Below are 9,646 nucleotides of genomic sequence, written 5' to 3' on the forward strand. Positions count from 1 at the left end.
GTCATTTCAAAATCTTGTCATGGAAAAAAAAAACAAGACTTGCATTTATTTCCCAAGGAGCTTTTATATTTTTGGATAAAAATTAATGACCTGGACTTGGGTATACAGGGCGTAACTCCAAAGTTTGCAGATATCACAACATTCAGAATATAGTAAACAATAAGGATAGTAACAGACTTTAGGAGGATATAGACAGACTGGTGAAATGGACAGACACATGGCAGATGAAATGTAATGCAGAGAAGTGTGAAATGTTACATCTTGGTAAGAAGAGAAGCAATTTAAACTAAAAGATACAATTCTAAAGGGGGTATATGTGCACAAATTGTTGACGTTTGCAGCGCAGGTTGAGAAAGTGGTTAATAAAACATCTAGGATCCTGGGTTTTTATAAATAGAGGCACAGAGTACAAAAGCAAGGAAGTTATGATGAACCTTTATAAAACACTGGTTCAGTCTCAACTGGAGTATTGTGTCCAATTTTGGGTACCACACTTTAGGAAGGATGTGAAGGCTATAGAGAGGGTGCAGAAAAGATTTACAAGTATGGTTCCAGGGATGAGGACTTCAGTTACGTGGATAGACTGGAAAAGCTGGGGCTGTTCACCTTAAAGAGAAGGTTGAGAGGAGATTTGATAGAGGTGTTCAAAATCATGAGGGGTCCAGACAGTGTAGATAGAAAGTGTTCAATTGGCAGTAGGGTTGAGAACCAGAGGACACAGATTAAGGTGAATGACAAAAGAACCTGAGGTGACGTGAGGACTTTTTTTAATGCAGAGAGTTGTTTTGATCTGGAATGCACAGCCTGAAAGGGTGGCAGAAGAAGGTTCAGTAATAATTTTAAAAGGGGAATCAGATAAATACTTGAAGAGAAAAAATTTACAGGGCTAAGGAGAAAGAGCAGGGGTGTGGAACTAATTGGAAAGCTCTACCAAAGAGTCAGCACAGGCCTCCTTCTGTAACAAAAACAAGAAATGCTGGATTCACTCAGCAGGTCTGGCAGCATCTGTGGAAAGAGAAGCAGAGTTAACGTTTCGGGTCAGTGACCCTTCTTCGGAACCCTCCTTCTGTGTTGTATCAGTCTATGACTCTATGATATAACTCCTTTCATAACTTCAGAATGTTCCAAAGCAGTGAACAGCTAATTAAGAAGTTTTGAATTGTCGTCACTGCTGTATTGTAGCAAATGAAGCAACTAATTTGTAAGCTCCCAGCAAATTACAGCAATGAAATAAATGATCAAATAATCTGCTTTGGTGATGTTGGTGAGGGATAAATACTGATCAGGCCACCAGGGAGAACGGCCCTGCTCTTCTTCGAATAGTGCTGTGCGATCTTTTACCTACACCTGAGAGGATAGACGGGGCCTCTGTTTAACATCTCCTTGGAAGGATGGCCCTCTGACAGTACAGCACTCCCTCAGTACTGTGCTGGAGTATCAGCCTGGATTACGTGCTCATGTCTCTGGAATGGAACTTCAATTCACCATGCAGAAGCATGGCTGTTACCAATGGATTACATAGCTGACACCAGGCTTTGATGGGGTGATTTTGGAAGGAAGCTCGACTTGCACAATAGTTGAATTTATTTCATCACCAAACATCTCAACTGTACTAAACAAAAAGAGCAAATTATCTAGTCATTATTTCATTGCTGCTGGTGGGATCTTGCGGTGCACAAATTGGCTGTGTTCCCTACAGGAAAAAAGAGACTACACTTCAGAAGTACTTCATTGGCTGTAAAGCACTTTGGACGTCCTGAGGTCATGAAAGGTGCTACAGAAATGCAAGTCTTTCTTTTATTTTAGTTACATTAATGCAGCACCAGGAGGAGCAGGAACGTGCTGCCCAGCTCAACAGCAGTACTGCCGGTCTGAGCTTAACTAGTCCCATTTGCCTCTCGTAACTCCCCCACCCCCAGTCCTACCTTGGGGTCAGTTTGGAGTCAGAGCCAGCTGATATTCCCAAAGACTTGGGCAGACAGTTGCATTGGGAAGCCTGCTGGCAACCACGGCTCACTGGTTTTATGCAGACAAGGCCATGCCCAATTTCCAGTGAGCTAGGGGCCAATATCATCAACTGCACATTCCAATTGCACCACCCACTCCCTGATGGGCTCCGGGAACCACACAAATTTCACACCCTAAATGCTTTTACTATTTCTGCAGAAGTGGTAGGGAAATGCTAACTATGTATAAAGATCTAAAAGGATAAAGAAGTTACAGACAGGGTGGTTAGTTTTAATTGCATCTTATCCACATACTGAACAAAAAACCTGGCAATCGCCACATGGGAAAGAAAACCTGATCATTCAGCACCAGTGACATCTACAGATTCAAGACCAATTATTCATCAGTAGCTGAACAAGCACTCCTTCCTCTTGGTCTACAAGTAGACGTTGTTGTTGGTTTCAGTCTACTAATTGGAAAGAGCTAGCTGAAGACTGGTATACTACACATATAACCCAGCATGAACAGCAAGTGCAGACCAACCTCACAAGATAAATGCATAACTTGAAGGGCTCAGTTACAGAAGTCGACAACAACTTTCATTTATAATCGCACCTTTAACTTAGAAAATTGTCCTAAAGTGTTTCACAGACATAAGGAGAAATGGATACTGAGCCAAAGAAGGAGATATCTGGATGCATAAAATAGATGTGCTTAACCAATAAAAATCTATCACTGTCAGTCCCGAAAGCTTCAATTGACCGTCTGTATCCACAGCCTTTTGGGTCAAGAGTTCCAGATTTACACCACTCTTTGTACGAAGAATTGCTTTCTGATTTCACTCCTCAACTGCCTAACTCTAGTATTAAGATTATGTCCCCTTGTTCTGAATTCTCCCACTGGAGAAAATAGGTTCTCTTTATCAACTCTATCAAATCCCTTTTATCACGTTAAACACCTGAATGAAATCACCCCTTAATCTTCTATACTCAAGGGAACACAAGCCAAGTTTATGCAACTTGTCTTCACAATTTAACCCTTTTAGCCCCAGTGCCATTCTGGTGAACTTGTGCTGCACCCCCTCGAGGGACAATATATCTTTCCTAAGGTGCAGTGCCCGGAACTGAACATAGTACTCCAGTACAACAAACCAAGTGCAGTCACTTATGCAGCAGTTAATTTGCACATAATAAGGTCCCACAAACAGCAACTGAATGACTGACAAGTTAATCTCATTTTGATGGGGGTGGTTCAGGGAGGAAAGGTTGGCCTGTGCACATGACAAGAGAACTCCCTCCTCTTCTACAGCAAGACCCAGGGGAGCTTTTACATCTCTTGAACAACCGAGGCTTCAGTTTAAAATCTCATCCGAAAGATAGCGACGCTGGCAAAGCAATCATTGCACTGCAGTGCCTGCAGACCAGTTGTGGGTGGGAAATAAAACTACAAGCATGGTATAAACCAAGACCATTTCAGCAACAGGTGACATTACCTCGGGACAGAATGAGCACCACAGTAAGTGGAAGAGATGCTGAGGTTGAGTTCCCTTCGAGCTCGCTCGATCACCCGAAGCATTTTCGCTTCACTTTCCAGATTCAGACCATATCCACTTTTGCATTCGGCCAGAGTGGTCCCTGCTCTCATCATACACAGCAGTCGGTGTTTCAAACTATTAAACAGCTCCTCCTCTGATGCCTTCCTGGTGTGTTCCACAGTAAAATGAATCCCTCCTCCAGCAGTGTGAATCTCCATGTATGATGCCCCTGCCAGCTAGGGCATGAAATTAAAAAATATATTCAATTATTGTGCAGCTCAACCTCCCTTTCTCAATGACCCTTATCAATATTAGGCTTCAGCCTAAGTGGCTCAATATTTCATGTTAAGTTCAGCCAGTGACAGGTGAGGCATAGCTAGACAGGCCTAGCCCAGCCAGCATGCCACCATGGCAAAACACCCTTTGCTTATTATTTGCCCAACCTCCCCAATCCCCGATCCCTGAGCACTGCCCCAGGTCTCTCCCTCTCCCCTGTCACTCGCCTCATTTGACAAGCTGCTTTTTCTATAAAGTTAGCAATCCACCCAAATCCGCAACCTTTATCACGAAGAAGGACAAGGGCAGCAGATGCATGGGAACACCACCACCTCCAAATTTCCCTCAAAGTCACACACCATCCTGACTTGGAAATATATCATTGTTCCTTCATTTGTCACTGGTTCAAAATCTTGGAACTAACTGTGGGTGTAGCTACACCACACGAAGTGCAGCAGTTCCAGCAGGCAGTTCACCACCCCCTTCTCCAGGGCTACCAGGTATGGGCCCACAGCCCAGGAACACATTTTTAAACATCGTGTAGACTTTTTAAAGCTCTTACTGTGCAGCTTACTTAAAAACTGGTTAATCTGTCAACAGGGGGAAAGTTTTTGTTTATTTTAGTAACGTTGTGCGGTTACTGATCAGGCCTTGAGCTCTCTTCTAGGCCCCACGCTCTCTTCTCATCTGCACGGACTTACCTTCATCGCAAATTCATGGACCCTGTCTCCAGCCCACACGGGATGGGAATGTGCATCCACCAGACCTAGAAAGGAAAAATTACAATGGCACAAAAAACACAAGTCAGTGCAGAATTGTCTTTGCCCCAAAGGTTACGATTAATTAAGATTACCCTGAGAAACTAACCTGGCAGGACACACATTCCACAAGCATTGATTTCCTGGTCAAAGATAACTCCCTGATACTTAGACTGGATAACTTCTGTGGGCCCCACTGCCTCAATCCGCCCATCTCTGTAAATCAAGGTTAAAAAACCGCCGTCAGTTGATGCAAGCAGAAAGAAAGACCAATATTACAACAGTGACTGAACCTCATAGGAACAGGAGTCAACCATTCAGCCCATCGAGTCTGCCCCGCCATTCAATACCATCGTGGCTGATTACCCACTTCAATGTCTTTTTCCCACAGTATCCTCATATCCCTTTATGTCATTGGTGTCTAAGGTACTTCATTGGGACATTGGGGCTCTTTCTGGGGTAGGTGGGACCTCTACAAACAGGATGGTCTTCACCTGAACCAGAGGGGTACCAATATCCTGGGGGGGAGATTTGCTAGTGCTCTTCGGGGGGGTTTAAACTAATTCAGCAGGGGAATGGGAACCTAAATTGTACTTCCAGTGTACAGGATGTTGAAAGTAGTGAGGTCAGGGATAAGGTTACAAGGACACAAGAGGGCACTGGCAAGCAAGAACCTGGTTTAAAGTGTGTCTACTTCAACGCCAGGAGCATCCGGAATAAGGTGGGTGAGCTTGCAGCATGGGTTGGGATCTCGATGTAGTGGCCATTTCGGAGACATGGGTAGAGCAGGGGCAGGAATGGATGTTGCAGGTTCCGGGATTTAGATGTTTCAGTAAGAACAGAGAAGATGGTAAAAGAGGGGGGGGGGGTGTGGCATTGTTAATCAAGGAGAGTATTACAGCGACAGAAAGGACGTTTGAGGACACGTCTACTGAGGTAGTATGGGCCGAGGTTAGTAACAGGAGAGGAGAGGTCACCCTGTTGGGAGTCTTCGATAGACCTCCGAATAGTTCCAGAGATGTAGAGGAAAGGATAGCGAAGATGATTCTCGACAGGGGCGAGAGTAACAGGGTAGTTGTTATGGGGGACTTTAACTTTCCAAATATTGACTGGAAATACTATAGTTCGAGTACTTTAGATGGGTCAGTTTTTGTCCAGTGTGTGCAGGAGGGTTTTCTGACACAGTATGTAGACAGGCCAACCAGGGGCGATGCCACATTGGATTTGGTACTGGGTAATGAACCCGGCCAGGTGTTAGATTTAGATGTAGGTGAGCACTTTGGTGATAGTGATCACAATTCGGTTAGGTTTACCTTAGCGATGGGCAGGGACAGGTATATACCGCAGGGCAAGAATTATAGCTGGGGGAAAGGAAATTATGATGCGATTAGGCAAGATTTAGGATGCGTAGGATGGGGAAGGAAACTGCAGGGGATGGGAACAATCGAAATGTGGAGCTTATTCAAGGAGCAGCTACTGCGTGTCCTTTATTTATTTTTATTTAGAGATACAGCACTGAAACAGGCGCTTTGGCCCACCGAGTCTGTGCCGACCAACAACCACCCATTTATACTAACCCTACAGTAATCCCATATTCCCCATCACATACCTATACTAGGGGCAATTTACAACGGCCAATTTACCTATCACCTGCAAGTCTTTGGCTGTGGGAGGAAACCGGAGCACCCGGCGAAAACCCACGCAGACACAGGGAGAACTTGCAAACTCCGCACAGGCAGTACCCAGAATCGAACCCAGGTCCCTGGAGCTGTGAGGCTGCGGTGCTAACCACTGCGCCACTGTGCCGCCCTTGATAAGTATGTACCTGTCAGGCAGGGAGGAAGTTATCGAGCGAGGGAGCCGTGGTTTACTAAAGAAGTTGAAGCGCTTGTCAAGAGGAAGAAGAAGGCTTATGTTAGGATGAGACGTGAAGGCTCAGTTAGGGCACTTGAGAGTTACAAGCTAGCCAGGAAGGATCTAAAGGGAGAGCTAAGAAGAGCAAGGAGAGGACACGAGAGGTCATTGGCGGATAGGATCAGGGAAAACCCTAAGGCTTTCTATAGGTATATCAGGAATAAAAGAATGACTAGAGTTAGATTAGGGCCAATCAAGGATAGTAGTGGGAAGTTGTGTGTGGAATCAGAGGAGATAGGGGAAGTGTTAAATGAATATTTTTCGTCAATATTTACAGTAGAGAAAGAAAATGTTGTCAAGGAGAATACTGAGATTCAGACTACTAGGCTAGATGGGATTGAGGTTCACAAGGAGGAGGTGTTAGCGATTTTGGAAAGTGTGAAAATAGATAAGTCCCCTGGGCCAGATGGGATTTATCCTAGGATTCTCTGGGAAGCTAGGGAGGAGATTGCAGAGCCTTTGTCCTTGATCTTTATGTCGTCATTGTCGACAGGAATAGTGCCGGAAGACTGGAGGATAGCAAATGTTGTCCCCTTGTTCAAGAAGGGGAGTAGAGACAGCCCTGGTAATTATAGACCTGTCAGCCTTACTTCGGTTGTGGGTAAAATGTTGGAAAAGGTTATAAGAGACAGGATTTATAATCATCTTGAAAAGAATAAGTTCATTAGCGATAGTCAGCACGGTTTTGTGAAGGGTAGGTCGTGCCTCACAAACCTTATTGAGTTTTTCGAGAAGGTGACCAAACAGGTGGATGAGGGTAAAGCAGTGGATGTGGTGTATATGGATTTCAGTAAGGCGTTTGATAAGGTTCCCCACAGTAGGCTATTGCAGAAAATACGGAAGTATGGGGTTGAAGGTGATTTAGAGCTTTGGATCAGAAATTGGCTAGCTGAAAGAAGACAGAGGGTGGTGGTTGATGGCAAATGTTCATCCTGGAGTTTAGTTACTAGTGGTGTACCGCAAGGATCTGTTTTGGGGCCACTGCTGTTTGTCATTTTTATAAATGACCTGGAAGAGGGTGTAGAAGGGTGGGTTAGTAAATTTGCGGATGACACGAAGGTCGGTGGAGTTGTGGATAGTGCCGAAGGATGTTGTAGGGTACAGAGGGACATAGATAGGCTGCAGAGCTGGGCTGAGAGATGGCAAATGGAGTTTAATGCGGAAAAGTGTGAGGTGATTCACTTTGGAAGGAGTAACAGGAATGCAGAGTACTGGGCTAATGGGAAGATTCTTGGTAGTGTAGATGAACAGAGAGATCTTGGTGTCCAGGTACATAAATCCCTGAAAGTTGCTACCCAGGTTAATAGGGCTGTTAAGAAGGCATATGGTGTGTTAGCTTTTATTAGTAGGGGGGTCGAGTTTCGGAGCCACGAGGTCATGCTGCAGCTTTACAAAACTCTGGTGAGACCGCACCTGGAGTATTGCGTGCAGTTCTGGTCACCGCATTATAGGAAGGATGTGGAAGCTTTGGAAAGGGTGCAGAGGAGATTTACTAGGATGTTGCCTGGTATGGAGGGAAGGTCTCACGAGGAAAGGCTGAGGGACTTGAGGTTGTTTTCGTTGGAGAGGAGGAGGAGGAGAGGTGACTTAATAGAGACATATAAGATAATCAGTGGGTTAGATAGGGTGGATAGTGAGAGTCTTTTTCCTCGGATGGTGATGGCAAACACAAGGGGACATAGCTTTAAGTTGAGGGGTGATAGATATAGGACAGATGTTAGAGGTAGTTTCTTTACTCAGAGAGTAGTAGGGGCGTGGAACGCCCTGCCTGCAACAGTAGTAGACTCGCCAACTTTAAGGGCATTTAAGTGGTCATTGGATAGACATATGGATGAAAATGGAATAGTGTAGGTCAGATGGTTTCACAGGTCGGCGCAACATCGAGGGCCGAAGGGCCTGTACTGCGCTGTTATGTTCTAATTCTAAATTCATTCTAAGGTGGTGAAAGATGTTGCAATATAACAAATGCTGCAGCCAATTTATGCATAGTAAGATCCCACAAACAGCAATGAGATAATGATCAGGTAATCTGTTTCAATGATGATGGATAACTATCGGACAGGGGTGGGGAAATTATATGCTCTTCTCCGCAATAGAGTTTTGGGATCTTTTACCTCCACAGGGGCCTCAGTTTAAACTGTCCTGGGAAAAAGGAAGAAAGACAGTGGGGAGGAGAGGCGACAGGTACAGACAATGATCTGACAGAAGGAGTTTTAAATAAGTTACATTCCCAAGTAACTCAGATTATCTGACTCCAAACACGTTATTTGACACAAGGCTTTGAACACTTACCTTCCAATCACAATACTTCCATCGGCAATGACTGCAATGTTCTGCATATCTCCTTTGCTCATGTATTCTGCTCCATTATCACAAACCAGAACCATCTGCGCAGCGTTTTTAACCAACAGTCCGCACTGTCTCGACATTGTCAGGTGAAACTCGCTGGAGCCCCGGACCTGTCCGCAGCCTCGCACACTCAGCCCCTCACTCTAAGCCTCCCTTCCACTCTCAGCTCCCCTCACACCATGGGAACAGTTCGAGTTCTCGAGGTCTTCAATCTCATTCCACAAAGAGTTTTCCAATGACCATCTCCAGTCCCCAGCCCCAGGAACAGATTGTTCCAATCCTCTCTTAGTCCGACAATGAATAGTTTATATCAATGAGCTGGTGACTTTGATGTGCCCTGAGTCTGATAGACTGTTTAACTTCCTCATCAAGACAAAATATTGTCAGGATCTCCTTAAGCAAAATAATACTTTAAAAAAACCACACTCGGACGGAGTAACAAATAACCGATCAATGAAGCTTACTTCCCAAATCCTCTGAAGACAGCTTCTCATCCGATGACACATAAATCTCAGCACCGTGTGGTTGCACCTACAGTAATATCTCTACACAGTATGTGTGTGCACTGACTGTTATATCTCAGTAGAGTGTGTGCACTGACTGTTATATCTCAGTAGAGTGTGTGCACTGACTGTTATATCTCAGCAGAGTGTGTGTGTGCACTGACTGTTATATCTCAGTAGAGTGTGTGTGTGCACTGACTGTTATATCTCAGTAGAGTGTGTGTGTGCACTGACTGTTATATCTCAGTAGAGTGTGTGCACTGACTGTTATATCTCAGCAGAGTGTGTGTGTGCACTGACTGTTATATCTCCGTCCAGTGTGTGCACTGACTGTTATATCTCAGTAGAATGTGTGCACTGACCTA

The 9,646-nt window shown here is 44.7% G+C and overlaps 1 protein-coding gene across 1 annotated transcript in view; it reads right to left on the reverse strand.

The window, feature by feature from the left end:
* amdhd1 (amidohydrolase domain containing 1) overlaps window positions 1-9,423 on the reverse strand; it is a 32,131-nt gene extending 22,708 nt beyond the window's left edge. The window contains exons 1-4 of the mRNA XM_068058775.1: window positions 8,722-9,423; window positions 4,625-4,731; window positions 4,459-4,523; window positions 3,440-3,717 (exon numbers count right to left, since the gene is read on the reverse strand). Of these exons, the coding sequence (XP_067914876.1) occupies window positions 3,440-3,717; window positions 4,459-4,523; window positions 4,625-4,731; window positions 8,722-8,858 (587 nt within the window). The 5' untranslated portion in view covers window positions 8,859-9,423. The remainder of the gene's footprint in view (window positions 1-3,439; window positions 3,718-4,458; window positions 4,524-4,624; window positions 4,732-8,721) is intronic.
* Window positions 9,424-9,646: the final 223 nt, after the last annotated feature.

The sequence above is a fragment of the Heterodontus francisci genome, chromosome 27 (genome assembly GCF_036365525.1).
Source record: "Heterodontus francisci isolate sHetFra1 chromosome 27, sHetFra1.hap1, whole genome shotgun sequence".
NCBI lineage: Eukaryota > Metazoa > Chordata > Chondrichthyes > Heterodontiformes > Heterodontidae > Heterodontus > Heterodontus francisci.